The 23,428-nt window shown below is 41.8% G+C and overlaps 1 protein-coding gene across 2 annotated transcripts; it reads left to right on the top strand.

Moving 5' to 3' along the window:
- Positions 1-5,703: 5,703 nt before the first annotated feature.
- On the top strand, positions 5,704-20,853 carry LOC306981440 (transmembrane protein 230-like). 2 transcript variants are annotated; one of them, XM_079581053.1, is made up of 4 exons: positions 5,704-5,862; positions 9,578-9,684; positions 12,643-12,765; positions 20,322-20,853. In XM_079581053.1, the coding sequence occupies exons 2-4, from the start codon at positions 9,586-9,588 to the stop codon at positions 20,460-20,462; spliced, it is 363 nt and encodes a 120-aa protein (XP_079437179.1). In that variant the 5' UTR covers positions 5,704-5,862; positions 9,578-9,585; the 3' UTR covers positions 20,463-20,853. The 2 variants fall into 2 exon arrangements, with proteins under 2 accessions (XP_079437179.1, XP_079437178.1); XM_079581052.1 differs by having other exon boundaries at positions 5,704-5,962.
- Positions 20,854-23,428: the final 2,575 nt, after the last annotated feature.

The raw sequence follows: 23,428 nt of genomic DNA, 5'->3' as shown, positions 1-23,428 counted from the left end.
GAAAATGCTGAAACTGGTAAGAGTTTGTCATCATCCAGAGTGAAATAAGTACTGTTTATATTTATATTTTAGTTCAGTGTAGTAAGCCTGCGTCCTGGCAAGGTGGAAGTTCACACCTAAGTTCATTCGTGGCACCACACATACAATAAAATAAGTTTAAAGTTAATAAGAGTCGTTGTGAGAGCTTTTGCACCTCTTTAAAATTTGGGCTGAGAGGGAACTCTGCCAGGAAGAAGCCCTTACTCCAAAAGTCAGATTGGAGTTTGCAAATGCACACAAGGATAAAGAGTCTAATTTCTGGAGAGATATCCTGTGGTCTGATTTTTTTTAATTATTTTTTGGCAATAATGAACATCATCACATTTGGAAGAAAAAGGGGGAATCTTGCAAGCCTGAGAACTCCATCCTAACTGTGAAATACGGGGGTGGCAGCATCATGCTGTGGGGTTGTTTTGCTGCGGGAGGGACTTCACAAAATAGATGACATCATGAAGAAAGAATATTATGTGGAAATATTGAAGCAACATCTCAAGACATCAGACAGGAAGTTAAAGCGTGGATGCAAATGGGTCTTCCAAATGGACAATGACACCAAGCATACTGCCAAACTGGTTGCAAAGTGGCAAAAGTGGAAAACAAAGTTTTCTGATCTAAATCCAGTTGAAAATATATTGTCTGAGCTGAAAAGGCCTGTGCACGCAAGGTGGCCTTCACATTTGGCTCAGTTACACCAGTTCTGTATGAAGGAATGGACCCAAACAACCCAAGTTATACAGTTTGAAGGCAATGCTTGTGGGACTCCGGAGGCAGCTGAGAGGTACCGGCAGGCCAAGCGTGCTGCAGCTCGTGCGGTCACAGAGGCAAAAACTCGTGTCTGGGAGGAGTTCGGGGAGGCCATGGAGGAAGACTATCGGTCAGCCTCGAAGAGATTCTGGCAAACCATCCGGCGCCTCAGGAGGGGGAAGCAGTGCTTCACCAACACTGTTTACAGTGCGGGTGGGGGGCTGCTGACCTCGACTGGGGATGTCGTCGGACGGTGGAAGGAGTACTTCGAGGACCTCCTCAATCCCGTCGTCACGTCTTCCAATGAGGAAGCAGAGGCTGGGGACTCGGGGGTGGGCTCGCCCATCACCGGGGCTGAAGTCACCGAGGTGGTGAGAAAGCTCCTCGGGGCTCCGGGGGTGGATGAGATTCGCCCTGAGTACCTTAAGTCTCTGGATGTTGTAGGACTGTCTTGGCTGACACGTCTCTGCAACATCGCGTGGCGGTCGGGGACAGTGCCCCTGGATTGGCAGACCGGGGTGGTGGTCCCTCTCTTTAAGAAGGGGGACCGGAGGGTGTGTTCCAATTACAGAGGGATCACCCTCCTTAGCCTCCCCGGTAAGTTCAACTCCAGGGTGCTGGAGAGGAGGATCCGGCCGATAGTCGAACCTCAGATACCCTCCGTCGGGTGCTCGAGGGTTCGTGGGAGTTCGCCCAACCAGTCCACATGTGTTTTGTGGACTTGGAGAAAGCGTTCGACCGCGTCCCTCGTGGTGCCCTGTGGGGGGTGCTCCGGGAGTATGGGGTCCGGGGCCCTCGTGGTGCCCTGTGGGGGGTGCTCCGGGAGTATGGGGTCCGGGGCCCTCGTGGTGCCCTGTGGGGGGTGCTCCGGGAGTATGGGGTCCGGGGCCCTCGTGGTTCATTGCCGGCAGTAAGTCAGACCTGTTCCCGGTGCGTGTTGGTCTCCGCCAGGGCTGCCCTTTGTCACCGGTTCTGTTCATAACTTTTATGGACAGAATTTCTAGGCGCAGCCAGGAGCCGGAGGGCGTCCGGTTTGGGAGCCTCAGAGTCTCATCTCTGCTGTTTGCGGATGATGTTGTTCTGATGGCTTCACCGAACCAGGACCTTCAGCACGCTCTGGGGCGGTTTGCAGCCGAGTGTGTAGCGGCCGGGATGGGGATCAGCACCTCCAAATCCGAGGCCATGGTTCTCCACCGGAAAACGGTGGCTTCCCCTCTACAGGTCGGTGGGGAGTCCTTACCTCAAGTGGAGGAGTTCAAATATCTCGGGGTCTTGTTCACGAGTGAGGGACGGATGGAGCGTGAGATGGACAGACGGATCGGTGCGGCGTCAGCAGTGATGCGGTCGCTGTATCGGTCTGTCGTGGTGAAGAGGGAGCTGAGTCGGGGCAAAGCTCTCGATTTTCCGATCAATCTACGTTCCCACCCTCACCTATGGTCATGAGATTTGGGTAATGACCGAAAGGACAAGATCGCAAAATGAGTTTCCTTCGCAGGGTGGCTGGGCGCACCCTCCGAGATCGGGTGAGGAGCTCAGTTACCCGGGAGGAGCTCGGAGTAGAGTCGCTGCTCCTTCACGTCGAAAGGAGCAGCTGAGGTGGCTCGGGCATCTGTTCCGGATGCCTCCTGGTCGCCTCCCGCGGGAGGTGTTCCAGGCATGTCCTATTGGGACAAGGCCTCGTGGAAGACCCAGGACACGGTGGTGGGACTATGTCTCCGAGCTGGCCTGGTGTCGCCTCGGGGTCAGAACAGCTGGAGGAGGTGTGTGTGGACCGGGAAGTTTGGGCATCTCTGCTAAGACTGCTGCCCCCGCGACCCGGCCCCGGATAAAGCGGAAGAAAATGGATGGATGGAAGGCAATGCTACCAAATGGGGGGTGGGGGGGTATTATGCAAAATCGACTTTTTCAAGCTATGTATCATGTTATTATGTCATTCCCTCATTAAAAACATGCCTTGGCACATTCACATATTTTTGAGTAATCTGTAAACACTCTGATGGCAGCCATTTTAGGGATAGCTTTTCCTGATTCTTCCTAGGAACGCCCCCACCTCCTGGAGATGCCAACGACCTTTCGTCACTAGCCAAGTAACCGACTGCTTCTTAATTTCGCAAAACATCTACGATGCAGTGCAGTAACTAAATTTCATTATGCACAATTAGCCAGAGGGGAAGAATACCGTTCAAATTAAAGTTAAAATATGAGAGCAGCTGTCTTTGAAAACCATTTGGGCGACTTAGAATGGGAGTGTTTTCCCTCCCCCCAATGGGTGGGCACTTAGGGGAAAAATCTGTTCATTTTCCTTCATTTCACTTTTACGCTGTTTAACCTCAACAAGCTCAACTGTTTATGGAAACAGCTGCGGTGGAGTCGCTCACACCTGGGCCCCACGAACTGAAACTTTTATGTTTGACTTTACTAATCCAGCCAAATATGCTTAAGTGCAGGATCATTTTATGTACGCCTGAAAATTATGAACAGTGCCTTGACCGTTTTCAATAGAAATGGAAAGCTCATTTTTTATTAACAGTAGGGAAGAGAGACGTACCTTGATGATTTAAAGTTGATCCTTTTTACCTCGTCAGAGCGTATTCATTCTTTCCTCGCGCCAAAAAGGGGCATCAAAGCAAGAGTAGTTCGGCCTGAGTTCGGTCGCATTCACACCACAGCCACAGACCGGCATAAAGGCACTTTTATACTCCAGAGATAACTCCGTGCTTATGTACTGGACGCACGTGGGAGCCAGTCAGTGAGTTTGCTACAGCTGCAGCTCCGCGGACGAGCCGCTGACGTACACCGGCCGTTAAAAGTGACACTGCGTCAAGTGCTGCAGAACACAGGCAACACGATTGGTTGATCCTTAGGAAACAGAAAACAAACTCTTCTAAGATATTTTCCATTAATAGGGTGACAGGGTGGTGTAGCTTTGGCGATGTAAAACTAAACTGGTACACAGAAATAATAAATTTTCTTGTTTCTTGTCTTGTTCACTGATTAGGGCCATGTAACCCTGTATGGTCAGATCAATGGAGTAGTGGATAGTTGGTGAATGGCCACAATGTCCCAACAAGGCTGTGACGTCAACAAAGAGGTGGCGGAGTGATGTTTTGGGCCAGAATCATGGGGGGAGAGCTGGTCGTCTCCTTTAGGCTTGCTGAAGGTGTGCAAATTACCATTGTGTAAAGTAATTATTGCTAAACTCATTGCAGTTTTTTTTTAAGATAAGTGAATAAAATGTTCACTAATTGGTGAACATGGACAACTTAGGCATTTCTAATCCATGGATCGTGCTTTCATACCGGAGAGACGCTGCTTGTCAACACTCTCGATGCTCCTGAAGGTTGTGAGGATAATGGGGATGTGTTGAGCCCCCCTGAGCCACCACATTAAGTGTAGTCTCTGATGCCCTGTTTTTCCACCAGAGATTAGGTGTGTGCAGTTCCAGGACAGACTGTCAGCCTCTTGAACACCTACGATCTTGGAGTTACATTGGCTCAGGTGTGGGCTGTTTCTTCCTGAAATAGTCATCAACTCTTAAGTTTTGTAGAGCTGTTCCTTTTGCCCCAGATCTCACAAAGCTCCACCTTCTCTCTGCAGGAACACAGAAGTCCACTCATAAGCTTTCCTTGATCCCAAGGAGCATGAGTCTTTTGCCAGTGCTCTGTGAAGGTTGGCCTGAGCATGGACTGTTATTCCACACAACATAGTGGTCCCTCCTGGAAAATACAGTGTGCAATGTTATCTTGATGTAGAAGGTCAAGTCACTTCAGAAAGCTCTGTCTCTAATTGCCATGACAGGAAACCACTTAAACCAAGACACTAACTTCAATGCAAGCGGCATTTGCTATAAAGGCAAGCTGAGCAGAATTTATTATGGAAGAGAGAGATGAAAATGAGAATAGCTTTAACCTTCAGGGACACTTGTCCGCAATCTAAGGCCCTCTGTGCAATAATAGATTCTAACAAATGCGGGGCACGGCTTACTGGAGACAATGTAGAAATGAAATGAAACGGATGAATGAGCAGATTTATTGAAGGCATGGGAATTGTGGAAATGACTGACACGTGTAATGTGATTTATGATGTGCCAAAAACAATGTTTTCACATTTTCACACCAAGTACTACCTCATCAAATATTTGACCTTCCAAGTACCTCCAGGTCTATGAGTCAACATCAAATCAGGACTAAACGATGTCTAAAGATGACCTAAACTGTACTAAACTATGTAAACCATAAACACAACAACTAAACTGCATTACTGAAGCTTAAATTAAACAACCATTTATTACAATTAAAAGTAGTAGTATTAAAACTAGTAGATAGCCATAGCTCTAAAAACATTTCTAATTTTTCATCACTACCCAATACAATATATGTAAATCCAGTCAAGTTTCGTCATCCATTAACCATTAAATCAATATAATATTATAGGCTATATGCAGCAAAGTGTGGACACACTCTTTTTTTTTAACCTACTTTTATGAACAGATCTCTAGATAGATACCTCACCCATCCATTTGCATCCATTCTTTCTATGCAAACCAAAAATTATATGTTTATATCTTAACAAGAATCCAAAATCAATATTACATCATATATTAGGCTATTTAATCGCAAGCAATCTTTAAAAAAAAAAATCAAATCTTTGTGTCTGGGCAGTTTCAAATAAGTTGACTGATTGTTTCTGAGTGTTCTTTGCATGGTGCGATTCTCTTACATCTCTACCGCTTGTAACTATAGGATGTGACGAATTAAAACGACTAGTTATCAATAAAAAGACAATGTTTTGTCTTCAAAATAAAGCTGAAATATCCTCAAATTCATGCATTTACGTTCAAACAGAATTCTCGTTAACTTTATTACGGAACCGACAGGACAAAACTACAACAGGACGTCACCCCTGCGCATGCGCGCTGGATGAAAACAAGGAAGCGTGACAAAACATTTCCAAAAACACAACAACGCAGGCTTTATTCTGTCACTGCTTCCATTCGACAGCATTTACTGTGACCTTTCCTGCCTCCGGACTACGAGACACGCTTTTACAGGGACACTTACCTTTTATAACACCGCGAAGGTTTGTTTTAGCTAAGACTAGTTTGTGGCACGTGACGAGCTAGCCTAATTCCCACGTAAGTTAGCTAAATGTCAACAGTTTGAGGCTTTCGACTGGCGGGGTAAGAATATTTCTCTCTTAAATTGTCAGCTCGTTATTATTGCAAATCTACGCAGCTAAAATGTGTCATTCTCTGCGTGCGACAGTCCATGCAGATATGATGGTCCTGAGCTGTGCACTTTGTCAGTGATTAGCTTCAAAACAAGCGGATTAACAGTTGTTTAACACAATGTATTGCATAAATGAGCTTGCTACTGTTTCTGCTGGCGGTATGTGAACTAATTAGTGGTATTATTATTATTATTATTATTATTATTATTATTACTGCAGAATTGTAGATGTTTTGGCAAAAATACTGGATAGTTTTCTGCTGTGTTTAGGCTTGACATCACAAGCCAGCTGGCCCATAACTGGAATATAGGGGTCACCAACCTTTGAGGATCAACCTTTTGCAGAACGACTTTAGGTGCAAATGACACATTAGATAAATGTTTTGCTAAAATATAGTTAACAGAAGGATATTAAAGAGATAGAGATAGGACAGAAAACAGTTTGGAGGGGTGCGGAAACAGAAGGTCAAATGTTATATATGAAAGTTACATATACAGTTTAGGAAAACAACTCCATTAGCCGCTGTGGATCCTAACAAACTGAGTCCAAATGCTTTTATGCACTAAATGCAAACTCAAACAGAACAGAAGAGGCAGCACACGGCATCATCAACACAAGTAAATTCACACACTACTAATTCACACTAAGATAGTTGCATTTTCACCGGATAATGTATGCTTATTATTTGTTTTTGCTTTCTCATCCATTTTATATTTTGTTAGTAGTAATAGCAGTCGTCGTAGAAGTACTTAGCAGTAGTTGTAAATAAACAGTATGGTTTTGGTGTGCAACTGTCTAAACGCAAAAAGCTGCAGTTATTCAGGCAGGTCGAGACCTTTTGTAAACAGCCAGAAAAAGAAGAAATAATTTGGTAGGACTTATTCTGCCTAAGAGCTGCTAACCCTGTAGTTAAGACCTCCGCAAACATGTTCTGAAATGCTAGGTGATGCTTGTGTCAGTTTTTGGAGTTCATATTTCAATCTCTCAAATATTAACATTCCTGGACTGTTTAAAATGTGCACCGTGTCACAGGGCTAGCATTGATACTCAACACAGAGATTGGAAGATTGCAAAAAAAAAAAAAAAAAAAAAAAAAAAAATCATAACAGAGGCAATACAATGTCATTATGCCGTATTATCTCTTCATAAGTGCACTTTGTCATTAAGACACCCCCTCAATTGGATTAGCAACTTGCACAAGTACATACACTTCAAGTATTTCTCCACTTTTTCCTTTTGTTTTTCTGGATTGTTTAGGGAAGTTTCAGGACACCAAAAATATGACATGTGACATAAACCCTTTCTCAACTTGATCCCTCTTTTTCCACCGCAGTAATATCCAATTGCTGTGACCTGGACTTTCCCCTGTGTGCAGAGCCCAGCGTGTGCCGAATACTGCGAGCTAAACAAGCGCTTCTCTGTGAGAAAATCTACCAAGAAGCTTTTTCCTCGCCACAGCCTGGTCTGGTTGGCAGAGTAAGCAGACGCTGGATCAGGTCACATCATGTCCTCTGAGCCCTGAGACATGACAGACCGTGGGCCCTCCCTGAGTCCTGGTGTTTAGGTTGCTGTAAGATAGTGAGTATGTAACGGGGGGAGAATATTTTTACAATGCCCAAAAAGTCCTGTTTGAGTTTCTTTCCATTTTTTTTTTACAATTTATTTTACTTTTATTTATTTCAGGCACATAATAAGAAAAAAAACAAAAAAAACAGCAACATTAATTTCAACATAAAAAGCGAGCTCCGATTTGCCTGAAAGGGGGCGGGAAGAAGAAAACGTATTTAATCCTATGCCCATTTGCCATTCATAGTTTCACTGAGCTTACTGTTAAATCTTCATTGTATACCAACAATGGTAAGGAAACTAAAGCACACTCGTAGACAAAATATCATGTAAAATTTAAAGCAGAACTAAGTAACTTGTTTACCTTATTAAATCCTTTTCGTAGTCCCACTGGGGGTAATACAAGTGTTAATATGGGATGATTTGGGGGGTCTTTCATCTCCCCCTAGTGTCTCTGGCCAGAATAGCATGCTTACAGATTTCCCTGCTGTGACCCGAAGCACCGATACGCTCTAATTGAATCACGAAAGAAGCTAGCAGGTTAACGGGCAAAGCTAACTGTGGGCTAGTGCTACTTCAGCAGTATTTACATCCAAGTTTGAGTGGAAAAATATCTCCATTGTGTAATTGAGTTCCAAACTCTATAATTTTCACACACTCTTCACTGTATACCACGCTGTTATTGCCTGTGGTTTGTTGTGAAGGGGAGCGAGGCTCGGAGGGGCTCAGGGACAGTGCACATGTCGATCCAAGGGAAATTCACTTAATCCGTTTTAGGTCAATATATTTTTTTTTATAAACGCCATGTAAGATGATCAAGATGTGATGAAAATTTTGAAATTATTACCAAATACTTGCAACAAGCATAATAATACTCTCTTTAACTGTTCATGTAAATGTTTGCTACTGATACATTTCAAGCTGAGAATGCAAGCGTCTGTCATTTTGTCTTTGACTGAATCCATTACATGGAGAAAGAACATAAAAGTATGTTTTTGGTTCATTTGCTCTAAATTAATTGATTATATGTTATATTAAAGTGATAGTCTGTAAGTTTCCATGTTTTATACATTTAATAGATTGCATATAATTTAATGCCCTGGCGTACAGTTTGACGTAATGTAAGTAATATAATATTTTTTCTAAAGTACACCCTTTTGCTGATTTTAGTAACTCATCAGAATCCCCAGGCTATCGCCCAAACTCGAGCCAATCAAGGGGGAGGGCGATCGATGGTTTACTTTTGAAAGTTTCTTCTTGCTCTCCTCATTTTGCAAACTAGGAGTGGTTTTCTGGTCCAATCAGTAGGGCTGGCACTTGTATGTTTGATTGTATTTTTAAATTTCACTCTCACTCTTTCCTCACTTTGAAATACCGCCGATCATTTCAAGACTGAAATCTGCAAAAAATATGGTGTAGCACATTTTTAGCTTTGGAGTCATAAGCTCCCACAGGAGTGAACTGCGCTCAAAGACCCGGAGGCCTAATTGATGACATCAATGTGTGTATTTGTTTGAAAGTAATATTAAATGCATACAATATTTTTTACATTCCAAGTAATGCACAACTGTCATTGTTATTGTAACAAAAAAACACTGTTTAAAACAGATTGTACTGCCACCTTGTGACTGTCCTTCCACTGGTATCTCCACAAAACGTGTGGTGACTCAATTTTAATCCAGGTTTAGGTGTTGATATGCACAAACTAACTGCTTATGTTCAGGTACTTGTATATCTTGATATTCACAAACTCTAGGCCAGTCAATGTGTGCAGTACATTTGTAAACATGGAAAGACAAGGTTGTCTGGTTCTGCATCTCAAGAAATATGCTAATTAGCAGCCATATTAATTCATTGCCTGGAGTCAGGTCATCATTGATCTGTGTACTAATGATTTACTGTCTCTAGACCTATTGAACTTCATGAGAACATGTCCAGAGACTCCTTCACTTTTAAATAACCAAATATATTCTGTTAACTTTATTTTCTCTTGTTGCAGACTGGACTATGCTAAAGTCCGCTCGCAGCAACATGCTGTCTGCATCCAACAATAAGGTCAAGTACTCCCGGCTGGCTGCTGACGATGACGGGTACATAGACCTACAGGTAACATAGTCCTTCATTTATTCAACACATGCAATGTTGATGTGATAGACGGCATGCACCTTTTAAATAGAAATAGAAATAAAACATTCAACATCGCAAATTGAGTGTCAAATCTAATTATAACTTTGAATACTCTGAATTTGCTGCTGTTATGACATTACACGCACAACAACTGTGTCCCCCATCGCTAAATCCTTAGGCTGATCACAACAAACGTGGCCTGTCACGATATCATTTTTTTAAAGGATGATCAATCGTTTCTGAAAATATTGCGATAAATTATATTATCGACCAAAAAAGTTTATAATGCTGTTGCAATTATTCTAGACAAAAAAAATAAAAATAATTCTGTCTTGAATTAATATGATTAACATAATTAATATAAACCCGGTTAGAATTAAGGTGAGACACTGCAGGTGAATATAAGAAAAGTTGCGATACAGCAGAATTAATATCACTAAATATTTCTGTCACTTTCTGTTTTCATATGAAGACGGCAACAAAATCTAAATAATGCAGCTTTAAATTCATTGTATTATTTTGTTGGCATATTAGTTACTAAGATTTTTTCAGAGGGGATTTCGGTACTCATAAGTGAAATTCGCCTTATTTTTTTGTGTTCAAAGCTCAATAAATCAAGCTCGGAAATATATATTATGAAATCTCTCTGAAAAAACCTTCAAAATATTGTCAAGTCCAACATAAGAAAGTTTGGAGTCCGTAGGAGCTACTAAAGTGGGGAGGTCGTGGCATGAGTGAAGCAAATACCTTATTACGTAAATGTCTGTAAATATTTGTGAATGAATGCGCGGCGTGTGGGAAAACCGGCTTTGCGAAGCAATGTTGTAGCAATTTACGGGATATCTCTGCCTCGCATCGTACACGGTGAGATTAGTCTTTTTCATACTCTGACATGAAAACTAAGATGTTAAGGGAGAAAACTAGCTAAAAATCTCAACATTGACCTCTGTGTAAAAATATTTTCACCTGCCGTGTCTCGCCTTAAATACTGAGATAATATAAATGTAAAATTAGAGCAGATATCATACCCTCTTCCACTTGAGTGCCTGTAAGATGCAGCTTATTTTGGAAAACTCTTGTCAAACTGCTGCAGTATTTTTCTTAACGCTAGTTTTTGAACAGTAATTTGAAACGTTTCTAAATAGTAATTACCGCGACAGGCCTAGGACAAACTGCTTACTACAAATTAGGATTATTAGAATTACAAGCTCTGAAGAAATCTGTGCATGAATTATTTGGGACTTCCTTCCATCTTCTCCGCTCGTTCGGCAGCTGCTAATTAGTATCCAGCCTCTATGTTTCTCCCGAATAATGAGGGAAATCCCATTACCCATGTCGTAGCAGCGTGCCGACACCCCACGAGTGCCTGAACAGCCGTCTGCACAGGAGTCTTCTGTTTGTTACGACATATGCCTCTTTTCACTGTGTGATTTGAGCTGAACGAGTTGCCGTTGCCGAGAACAAACAACTTCCGAGTGTTGACAAATCGAAAAGAAATGAAGCTTAATTCAGTATTCATTGGGGGGAGGCACTGATAACAGACATTGTTTTCTGTGCCAGATTTACGCTTGTCGTTAGCTTATTATCATAATTATTGACCTCTGATAAGCTCTTTGGCATCAGGATGTGGCAGGATTCCACTGAACATAGCATTTTGTTTGCTCAGATAAATTGAAGGGCCTTCCTTTACTAACTTTAGTGGTGAGCGAAAGCAGGATTATTTTCAGAGCTTTCAGGACCATTATTGTTTCAAAATGCAGTTTTTAATGACGGGTCAATGGGTATTTATGATCTTTTTAAATGTAAAACTAGGGGTGCAAAAATGTGTTAGATTTATTGTGACTAGACAGCTTTTAACATAATAACAAGGTTCCCGCGGGGCATTAAAAAGTATTGAAAGTCATTCATTGTGCTAAAATGAAAGCCTTAAATGTCATGAACATTACATTGGATTCACACTGGCATTAAATCAAATGTTCAACTATTTTTGCTGTATTAAGTTCAATAACAATGCAAGACGGATGGTCCAAAAACACATTTAGCTGCAGGTTTGTACACAATGTTTTGCTCCAAAGTTTTTCAAAATGTTCCTCTTTTCTCTGTTTGACAGAATTTTTAAATATCTTAAGAAATAAAATTTGCACAGATTTTTACGTTTGTGGCTTTAGAAACATTATATTTTGGCATTTAAATGGCATTATAAATGATTTGACTTGCTGCTGCCTATAGAAACCCTGAATAAACGCGTAATCAGGTAAACAATAGATCTTATCTTATCCGGGGTTTCTGCAAGGAATTTAAAAAAGTAATAAAAGTGTCTCAGTCCTTTTAGAAAGCATTACCTTGAATTCCATCAGGCATTAAATCTCATTTTCTTTCAGAATATTGAAATTACTTGACTTTAATTCTTTATAAATTCATAAAAAAAACCAAAATACAAAATCCCAAACTCCCAAAACAGCAGTTTTTGCTCAAATTGTCAGTTTTACTCATAGACTATAAAAAATAATAGACAGCGTCTGCTCACGCCTCCCCGTTTACGTTAATGACCACGTTTGAAAGGGACTAAATGCTGGATTTATAGACTCCTCCAACCCAACTCCGACCGGGCATGTTCCTAAAAAGGGCATAAGGGAGGGATCTTCATTGTAGACTGTTGTTCGGTAGTAGCCACGCCTGCGCCATTAGCTCTAATGCTAACGGCCTGTCAATCAAAGTCAGGCCCTCATTAATATACAAAATTTCTAAAATGTACCTCACGAAAACCCGCCTGGTTCCATTCATTGTGCCTAACCCAGCGTTATCACAGGAGGAATATCTAGCTGTAGAAAGTTTAACAAAATTAGGCACCAGGATTTACGTCAAAATGTCACCTCCTCTGTTTTGTGGAATGTTTGCAAATCATTCTAAATGGCTTGTTTTATCTTTGTTTTTCAGTTCAAGCGGAGCCCACCGAAAGTCCCTTACAAGGCCATCGCCCTGGCAGTCTTCCTCTTCCTGATTGGCTCGCTGCTCATCCTCTTCGGGGCTCTTCTCCTCTCCGGCACCATCGAAGTCGAGGTGACACGACAGCACATTACACTGTCGAGCAGAAAAACATCACCATAAACAATATTCTTGACTCTAAAGATACTAAATACTGTCAGCTCTGAAGCATGAATTCTGAAAAGCAGTTCTGAAAGTGCACAATCATATCCTAAACATGAAATATAAGAACCTAATTTGCTTCAGTTAAGAATCAAGTTTTACAATGACAAAAACAAGGGTAAAATGTACACACGATAAATATTGAGCCCAAAAAGTATAGTTTATCAGTTTTTGATTGAACGATAAGTCGATTGTACTACCATAGTAGTGATGATGGAAACTACCAAACATGCACATCTGTGTCCCTTCCACTCCCACTGTTTTCTGTGAACGCCTCCGAAGTGTAGTGTAGAAAGTTACATAATGTGAATTGTCACTTTCTCTGTTATCTGCTGTCTGCAACGCTGCAGGAGGTCGTTTCTCTGGCACGTTCTTCTAAAGAGCTCGTCCTAAAACCCATTGATGACAAGCGGCTTGTGCCTCCTCTGCCTGTTTCTCCTCTAATCCCTCTTCTGAAGATTCATTGTGTTTACATTGTCGAGGTGGAGAAAAGCGGCTTTGAATCGTTTTTTCCGCTGTCAGCCTAATGACGGAGGTTTATTATTTAGTGTTTACACAGTGAGGAGTGACAAGACACGTTTTTCCTAAGTTTGTTTTGAAGGATTAGTAGAGGTTTCTGTTCAAATTTTGACATTTTTAAAAGGGCTGCATCAGTTTGGTACAATATTTGGTTAGACCGATTCCTTTCGGTCACGACTCACAATTCATGGCCATAGCTCAGAGTAGAAATGCCCATTGGCCAGAAAATCAGTAAATTGCCTATTACATCCGCATTATCCGTGAGCTTTGTGATCAACTCTGTCCATCATTCAAATAGCCATTTCAATTAAAATGGGATTCAACTGTGCAGCACAAATTTAAAAATATGGAAGAGGCAATCCATTTGTTAGGCAATTTGACCTCAACCAGAAAAAAGTAAAGCGTGATGGATTGATTGAATTAAAATCTTGAACTGAATTCTTGAAGCAACAGATGACCAGTGCTGAGAGGAAGGCACTGGGTCTCTGCATCTGGTCCCTGTGAGAAGACATGCAGCCGTGAGGCGAAGACTTTTTAATTTTTTTATTTATTGCAATGTGGGTGAAGTGTCTTGTCCAAGGACACAACAACAGTGTGCATTTTCAGTAAGTGGGATTCGAACCCCTGACCTTCCGATCATGGGACGACCCGCTCTACCATCTGCGCCACTGTCGCCCCTCACTCAAAATACATGTTCATAGAAAAATTCTGCATACTAAAACAAGATACAAAAACAATAAATAGTTTAAAACACAAAGAACCAAGAGAGAGAGAAAAAAAATGTCATTATTGGACTAGGTAACCATACACTAATCTACAGTATCTATTCCCTGCTCATTATAACCTTTGGGGATCATAAAATAGGCCATCAAAGGAATGTTGCCAAACAGCGACTCTCCTCGTCGGAGTTGTCGCTTTTATTTAGTTTTTTTCAACAGGCTCATTACACCGACCTCCCCAAAATCCTCCAAACAGTGAAGCGAGTGGTAATAGGCCCTCACGCCGCTCTTAACAGCCTGTCTAAATAGCTCTAATTTAGCTGTTGTCCTGACATTTCACTGCTCTGCCATTCCCCTCCTTCTCTGCTGCATTCTAATGTGGCAGCGCGGTTACAACTAATGACATTGATATTTTGTTGCTCAGCCACGCGGCCTAATCTCCCGCTGAGTTTTCCTCATTCCGAACTCACGGCTCCCGCGGCGAGCGTATGTCAGATTAATAATGTGCTCTGAGATGTGTGTGGATGTGTTTTTTTTCCTCCATCTGTATTTACTCCTACCTTAATGTTGCCTGGCGTTTACGGGGCACGGAAATATACATACATTCCAATTAGCCCACGCACTTCCGCGATATGAGAGGAGGGAAAGGGAAGGCTGCTTGTGTCGGAAAAAAGACTTGGCAACTTCAAGTTTATACAACAAGGTCAATGTCGGGTTTATTTATAACACACATTTACAAAACAGTCCTCACAGCACTGCCGCCAAGTGCTGTACAAGTTAAAAGCGCACAATCCTGGTTTTCATTCAGGAATACCAGAATAGACACAACAATGTATAAAACAATAAGACAAAACGCAGTAAAGACAAAACAATCAGTGGTACGTAGGGCTGGGTACTGTTAATTTTTCCGATACCGATACTTTAACGATACTTGGGTTTTTGATACCGATACCCGAACAACACTTTTTCCAATAACTGTACTTAAAGGGACAATAAGGAGTATAGTATTTATATAGTATTTATATAGTATAGTATTTTCCTCCCCCTACATGTTCCAGCCATGTCCTAATGTGTAGAATGAGCTCAGACATGTTCATCACAACTGCCTCTAAAATCCTGCACTGTCACTCAAAAATGTGTCACTTCGGCCCGAATTGCCGTCCTGCACGAGCTTAATATAGAAGGTGCAGTTACACATATGGCCTGAGCTGGCAGTAGTGAGTATAAAATGGCGAACTTGCTTCCAGCCCCTTTAAACCAGAAAACCAAGCTATTATTTTTTATTTATTCCATTAAAAAATATATTTATACTTTATTATTTGAGCTGAAACAACCAATGTACTTCCATTAATGCTGTCCCTGGACCCAACTGTATTTTTTGATACCTTACATTTTTTCAATATCAGTAGTAGTTAAACTTTAAACTCGATACCATGCTCTGCGGAGGGACACTTGGAATTATTTCAGAATAAAAACAAGGTGAAATCTTGACATTGCTTTACCGCTAAACCATTTAGTCCTTGCCCTGATCAGTAGCCTGGCTAACGCCAGACTAAAATCACAAGTGATATTTAGTCTGGGGACCACCAATTCATTTCCTCGTAGGAGAGGTGTGGTTTACGGGGCGCTACGAATGTGTGATGCGTCTGCACGAGGCCACAGCCAATCGTATCATCGTATCCGATGACGTATGACGCACCCGCTGTAAACATTCAAGCTAAACTATTTAGAACACGGCCTAAAACTTGATCGAAAAATAGCGTCGCGTCTGCTGCTGTCATGTTTAATCCGTAAATAAACTTTTTTTTAAATCCGTAAATAAACTACAAGCTTCCGTATATCGAATAGCTCGTCATCGTCTTGCCGTCCCTTCTCATTCTGTGATTGGCTCCCAAATCTATGCGAACATTTCGGCCATGGTCCCCAGGCTGCTGTGCAGTTCCAAATGATTCGAGCGCACACAGCAGCACGGCGTTAGCCAGGTCACCTGAAATAGGGGAATAGGGCTAGGTTTAGGGTTACAGTTAGGATTAGGGTTAGGAATGGCAAATGGCACATATTTTTAGAAACTAAAAGGTCTTGGCTTTCAACTAAGGGATCACACTGGGATAGGCTCTCCAGTCAATACTCTTTAAGATTTGGATATGCATAATGGAAGAAAATGACTTGAACCCTTAACCTGACTGTAAGATGGCAGACAACAGTTTAAAGTAAGTCAAATACAAAAATACGAGTTTTTATTTGTGCAGACTCTGGCTATGTTCTTTAAATGGTAAAAACCTATCTTTGTGATATTCTTAATGTTTGGAATAAACATCAGCTCAGTCAAAAATCACGCCCAGGTTCCTCACCTGTGAGGAAGGATTTAAAGACAGTGACTGTAGTTTGGGAAAAAAGTCTCTGGGCCTCAGGGCCAATGATTAATATTTCAGTTTTGTCCTGGTTTAACTGGAGAAAGTTTTCTGCCATCCAAAATTGTATATCTAAAATGCAGTTAAAAAGTGCATCTATTGAAAAAAAAGTTGATGTTTATGTGTATTTGACCTTGTCAAATGGCTGTACCGGCTGTACGAGTGGTCAGCATTGTGCCAGCAGGGGTCTCCTAGTTATTCCTAAAGTCAACAAAAAGACTCATGGCAAGGCGTCTTTCCAATATTACGGCCCTCGCCTCTGGAACCACCTGAGGAGGAGCTCAGGGCTGAGGAGGAGCTCAGGGCTGAGGAGGAGCTCAGGGCTGCAGAGAACGTTCAAGTTTTAAAGAGCAGGCTCAAGACCCACCTTTTTAGCTTAGCTTTTAACTGACATCTATTCATTTAGTCCTAATATATTATATATATGGGAGGTTGTTTCTTTCTTGTCGCTGCTTTTAGGTGAAGACACGCACATCCACCGGTCCTGAGCCAGTGTGCTGGATCAAAAAGGAACGGTTATAAAGAAATAGCGAAAAATCTGCAGAACTGTTTGATCACCAAATGCGGGATCTCTTGATGCTCCGTGAAGCACGTCCACCAAATATTTTGCATATAAACCAGATGCTTTGACGCTTTTGATGAGTTTGGTGTGAATTTGCCATAGGATGGAACATCCGTTACCAGTCTGATAAACATTGTGTTTCGCCCTTTTTTTTAATGTGGGAGAAAATTAACAAATAATTTCAAGGCTTCATGTTTATTGTTTTATTTTGACGTTATGGCTGGCCAGGGAACTTTACTTGTAGAGCACAATACATAAGGCGATTCAAAGTGCTTCACAGCTACATACAATAACAAGAAGGCAAATGTAATGAGTTCATAAACCATCACTATAAATATTAATTTGTTGATTACATTAAAGGCAAACAGTGCCGATAAAATTCTTTCAGTTGTCCTAGGCACAGTGGCTGAGTGGTTAGTGGTCCTGCGTTGGTACCCGGGAGCGGGCCTTTCTGTTTGGAGTTTGCATGTGTCTGGATGGGTTTCCTCTGGGTGGTCCGGTTTCCCCATAAACCAAAAACATGCACAATAGGTGAATCCTCCTGCCAGGTGATTCAGACCATCAGCCTGGTTTGACATCTGGAGATGGGTCTATGGGTAGCCCCAGCGGCTTCGAAGGATGGGTCAAATGCAGAGGACAAATGTCATCATACTGTGAAATTATTTATGTGAAACCTTTATTGTCATACATAATTAAGCCGCCCTCAGCCAGCCCGAAATTGCTGCATTCCCATGTTGCATCGCTAGATGCGCCACCGTCAAAACAGTGGGTTAACGTCATACATAATGACATTTTTGAAAATTGTATTTAATCTGTTTTCTTATTGCCCAAGTAAGATTAAATGATTAAAAAAAAAATCACATTACTGTGTTTATAAAGAAATAAGAGATAAAATCGAGGACCCTGAGCTACTGTGCTGAGAACACTTCCGGGTTTGATTGTTTGGCTCAAACATGGCAGAGATGTACTTTTGTGTTAAACCATGAAAAGACTTGTACACAGGCAGAATGGTTTTGAATTCTATTCTCTGAGCAAAAGGCAGTGATTCCAGTAAAGTGCGATTTGGAAGGTGGTGGAACTCTAGCCTTAAACAAGCAGTAGGATACATGCTACATTTTATATTTTTATGTATTTATGTGCTAACATGTGGTCCTTGGTTCTGAAAATGATATATACATACAGCACAATTATTTTACTTCCCAATATTTTTTAAGGCCTTGAACTATTTTTAGATACATGCATCCAATTAAGAAACATTTAGAGTTGCAGCAGGTGTTGATGCGACGCAAACAGCTAATGTAGGAGGAGGCGATTATTATCAGTGCCATGAAATAAGGTAGGACACGGCTGTAATCTTTGTAAGAAATGTGTTTAGCCACAGCACGAGGTGAGCAGCAGGGCATTGAACTAAATCAGACTCGATCAATAACAGTAATGTAGTGCCCTCTAGTGGTCAAATGCCCAAACTACCGTAGATGTCACTATACTATGTCAATGTCAGCTCCCCGCCATGAGGACCAAAGAGAAGGGTTTTCCTCGGCCATTGGTCCGCACACATAAAAGAGAAACATTATGGTTTGGTATTCAGCAGTGGCGGCTGGTGATGTGAAAACCAGGGGGGGCTGTTGCATCTACCTACCTTCAATTATATTTTAGAAGATACTTATAAACATTGTTTTTAACTTAAAAAAGAAAGTTATCTTTGGGGCATTTAATATTATTATTTTATGTAGAATATATTCAAAACTTATTGTTTAGTTTTATTCAGCAAAAAAATAAATAATTTCTGACTAAAGTGTAAAGATAGTCACTATACATATTTGTGTTGTGCACCACTGATTTGTTTTGCACCAACAGAACCAGAACAAAGGCAGGAGGTGTTTCCTCTTGTACAGTTTTAGTCCCAGACCTGCTGTGATTTCATTATGAGCCTCAGAGCCACAGGTTTAAACCTGTATAAACCGTCAGACAAATGATCCGGTCAGAAATAATGTGCAGCTCACTTTAGACGAGAGTCCTCCTCCTCTGAGGCACCTGGAGCTCCTCCTGTAGCACCTGGAGCTCCTCCTGTAGCACCTGGAGCTCCTCCTCTGAGGCACCTGGAGCTCCACCTGTAGCACCTGGAGCTCCTCCTGTAGCACCTGGAGCTCCTCCTCTGAGGCACCTGGAGCTCCACCTGTAGCACCTGGAGCTCCTCCTGTAGCACCTGGAGCTCCTCCTCCTGTAGCACCTGGAGCTCCTCCTGTAGCACCTGGAGCTCCTCCTCCTGTAGCACCTGGAGCTCCTCCTGTAGCACCTGGAGCTCCTCCTGTAGCACCTGGAGCTCCTCCTCTGTTTCCCTCAGTGAATGAATGACGTTCCCCTCTCCTGTCGTAGCTCCTCCTCATGGTCCTGAATCTTCTCTCCATCAAATGTCCACGTCCTGGGACATAACTGTCTGTCCAAGTCAGCGAGGGTTTTCCCAAAGTGTGAGATAAACAAGCAGTAGCTAAAGCAGACGAGCTAGTTAGCATTATCATGCTACCTCCAGGAAAGTCCGTTTAGACGTGACTTCTGACGGAAGAAAGTTGTCCCAAGTCCATTAGTTTGACTAAATCCTTTCACCTCCTCTCAGGAAACAACACGAAGCTTCTCCGGTCTCTCAAATGAGAAGTTTTTCCTCCGATCGTCCGTGAGCTCAGAGCTGCTACTCGCGTTTGTTACAGGCGACGCTTCCTCGTCTTTCACCTGTTAAATCTCCGATGGGCGCTTGGCCTCAGCGCCCATCGGGGATTTATTATTGCGCGTCTCTGATTGGTTGAATTAATGATATACAGTGACGTTTTTATACCATAGTAGAGCGCCATTGGTTAGATGCTTGGGGCGCTGTTCCTCGCCGCCCCAAGCACAAAACTACACATTTATGATGCGGTAACAGCACAAGCTGAACCAGGCAGACAAAATGACACCTCCTTCACCTCCGCTCCCCCTCCCTCCAGTGTAAAGTTAAGATAAGAAAGTTATGATTTTGCTAAACTTAAAACTTTTTATTTTATTTGCAAAATTGATAGGAGGGGCGGCGCCCCACCGCCCATAATGGACCAGCCGCCACTGGTATTCAGTATTAAAAGTCATGTCAAATAATTCAATCACACATGTTAATCTACTGTTTTAAAGTTTGTTCAACTAACAAGCTCACCTGTCACATTTGCACACTATGTTACAGATCCAACCTCCTCAGGCCCTGTTTCACAGTGTCGTGTATGTTTGTCTCCACAGCATCCGGACCGAACCATCCCTGTCATCATCATTGGCATTCTGGTGTTCCTCCCCGGGTTTTACCATTTGAGAATCGCCTACTACGCCTCCAAAGGTTATCGTGGTTACTCCTTCGAGGACATCCCGGATTTTGGGGATTAGCCATCACGCTACTCAGCCCAAAGACTGCATAAACGGATGTGGACTAGGCTTTGGTGTTCAGCGACTGACCCAGCGGCCCAGGGGTTGCAGGGCGGGTCAAGTCGTAACTCCTGCATTTAGTATCATCCACATTCATAGTTTTCAGATTTGTATCAATTTGCTGTTTTGTTCCTTTAAAACGTCCTTATCCTCACTCCAGGTTGTGTTATTCCATGTTAGCAGCTAATGAATAACTTCTCACGCAAAAATCAACGTCTATGAGCTTTTAACCAAGCTGTAACGTTGTTTACTCACCAAACAAACCTCAAATAGTATTTTACTTCATTCATGCAGCTGAGTGATCATCTTCATACTTTGGTTGATTCTTCTTCTGCTGCAGAAGCACTTTGATCTGTATCTTCCGCGCTAGGATTTCCCATATTTATAAATACATATATAAAGTCAGTCTGGCTTTATGCCAGGCTGACAAAATTGTCCATTGTTTTTTTAAAATATAAATAAAGATCTTCTTCTTTAAAACCCATTATTCATCATCAAAATGTATCACAGCATCATTGATTTGCTTGCATGTTGTAGGCTACAACTGAAAGCTTGTTTATTTCTGGTCTATAAAATGTCATTCCTACTGCTGCCTGCAGATGGTACATCAGGCCTATTGCTCCTTACTACCTTTTCCAAACATTGGCACTATTTCACATGACTATTTTGTATTTTGAGCTTGTCGACTTTATTGTCCCCGTATGCAGTCCTGTCTCAATAACAAAAGTTTGATAAACTGAGGCATTCAAATATCATGATTAACTATATATTTTATTGAAGACCTACAGAAACTAACTCTGAAGCTTAAAAATGACAGTTAATCTCTGTCCGATACGTACTCAAAGCTGCCCTCAGAAGTGAACCCTGCTTTTTATTTCCCACAACCCATGTAAACGTTTGTCACAATGCTAAACTCTGACTGTTAGTGCACTAACGGGGTCATTTACCAAGCGTTGCTCATGTGCAAAGTGAGTAGCATGTGTAGAAGCGGATCACCAGCGGATCACCAGCAGGCTCATTTATGTATTTTTTACTCGCGTGGCATTGTCTTATTCATTGTCAGATTTGGGGCCTGTTACTGTAATACAGCCAACATCAAATGGTAAATTAGGTGCAACACATAACAGCAGATTATATTTTTCAGTTTGCACCCACTATTTACCACCTGCCTTGATAAATGAGCCCCAGTCTGTTGCAGCTGCTTCCAGCTTTGTGTTTACATGTTGCTGGGGCAGGGATGTATCTCATCTCTGCTTCTGTCGGACAAAGTTAACCCACTGTTTTGAAGGTGGCGCATCTAGCGATGCAACATGGGAAAGCAGCAATTTCGGGCTGGCTGAGGGCGGCTTAAATCTTAAGATATTCCACAATTAACGTGAAATATAATGGAGCACAACTTAATTTGGGTAAAAAATAAAGTACTACATTACAAAAATTTGGAATAACATGCAAATAAATGTACTGACGATGAATATGGAGTCCAAAATTGTATTGTTTATGTAATTTATTGAACAATCACTCAATATAGTCACAATCGTGACAGCCCTAGTGTGGAGTACCAAGCTGTAGGTGTGGATGTTTTGGGTTGATGGGGCAAACCGGAGCACCTGGAGGGAACCCAGCCACACACTAGAAGGTGTTTTTAATTTATTTTTAAGAAATGCGTGTCAAAAACATAACTGGTATGTGGCTGTGTGTATAGTACCTCACCTTTGCTTCATGTAAAGTCACTGTCTGTCGATCCTTATGTACAGCGTAGACACACTCTTTTCAATAACTGTAGCAACAAAAAAGCCTGTCATTGTTATAGCATGGAAAGTTGTTTTTATTTCTTACCACTCTGCCTCCTCTCTTTCAGTAAAGCAGGCATTTAATGAACGGGAAATGTCAGGACACTTTTCCACAGGCGCGAAGCAGCCTCAAATTAATCACCTCTCATGCGGCAAATGATAGCAGCTCTCGGCGGCTGGGTGAGACATTGATGAGAGCGCAGTAGACTCTGATAAACGCTTAGTAGGCGACGCCAAAACATGTATTCACACCAATTTTATATTATCATGCTGCAAGGACTATGTTTCTGATTTTGTAAGCAGCTCTATAGAAAGTATATTTTTTTGAAAGAAATAAAGAGTGAACGGGTTGTAATAGGACATTTAAATTCATGTTTTGAGCACACTGTATGCTTTTAGAGACAAAATAAAGCCTTCCAAATGTCTTGGTTTGTTTTCTTTCTGCTGAGGTGAGAAGTAACTTCACACTTCACCGATGACCACAAGATAAGATGGAATGCATTACCTCAAAACAATGCAAAAGTGCAAATGGACTCATTGAAAACCATCTAAAGAGATGTTTTCTCTAACTGTTCTCAGAATTATTTTGAAGACATTCTAATGTAAGTCCAGCTGATCACACTAAATGCCAAATGCCACTCCCTTAGCCCTTCATTCTAGCCCACATAACATGACCAAGCCCGGCCATAATTGGCTAAAAAGGGTTCACAATTTGCCAACCTGACCAAAACTCATTAGAAAGCCGCTGCAAGAGCTGCTCTGCTGCTGGCTGTCACTCAAACGGGAGCGTGTCACGTGATCGTGAGTATATTGCCTGGCCTGCCAAACTACAGTTGGTTGCATAAGTATCAGCCCCCTTTAATTTGACAACCTTTTGCCATACAATGGACCATAAATATATTAAATTGTTTTTGTTTTTTTTTTGTAAATAAAAAACTGAAAAAGCTGGATGTGCCACCCCCCTTTCCTTTTAGTGCAACCAATTGCCTTCAGAAGTTGCCTGATGATTTCTGAATGATCACATGTTGACCCAATGACTAAATCAAGTCTACCTGTGTGTGATCTAATGTCAGTTCAGATACAGCTGCTCTGTGATGGTTCAGAGACTATTGTGGAGGAGAAGCAACATGAAGTCCA

The sequence above is a fragment of the Gobius niger genome (genome assembly GCF_951799975.1).
Source record: "Gobius niger genome assembly, chromosome: 22".
Lineage (NCBI taxonomy): Eukaryota > Metazoa > Chordata > Actinopteri > Gobiiformes > Gobiidae > Gobius > Gobius niger.
Note: the sequence above shows the minus strand (reverse complement) of the source record. Positions and strands in the feature narration are given on the sequence as shown.

Excerpts from the sequence above, each read along its gene's own strand:
- LOC306981440 (XM_079581053.1), top strand. The coding sequence starts at position 9,586 with ATGCTAAAGTCCGCTCGCAGCAACATGCTGTCTGCATCCAACAATAAG. Across the intron at positions 9,685-12,642 it reads ACGGGTACATAGACCTACAG|TTCAAGCGGAGCCCACCGAA; the intron begins GTAACATAGTCC and ends TTTGTTTTTCAG. Across the intron at positions 12,766-20,321 it reads CCGGCACCATCGAAGTCGAG|CATCCGGACCGAACCATCCC; the intron begins GTGACACGACAG and ends TTGTCTCCACAG.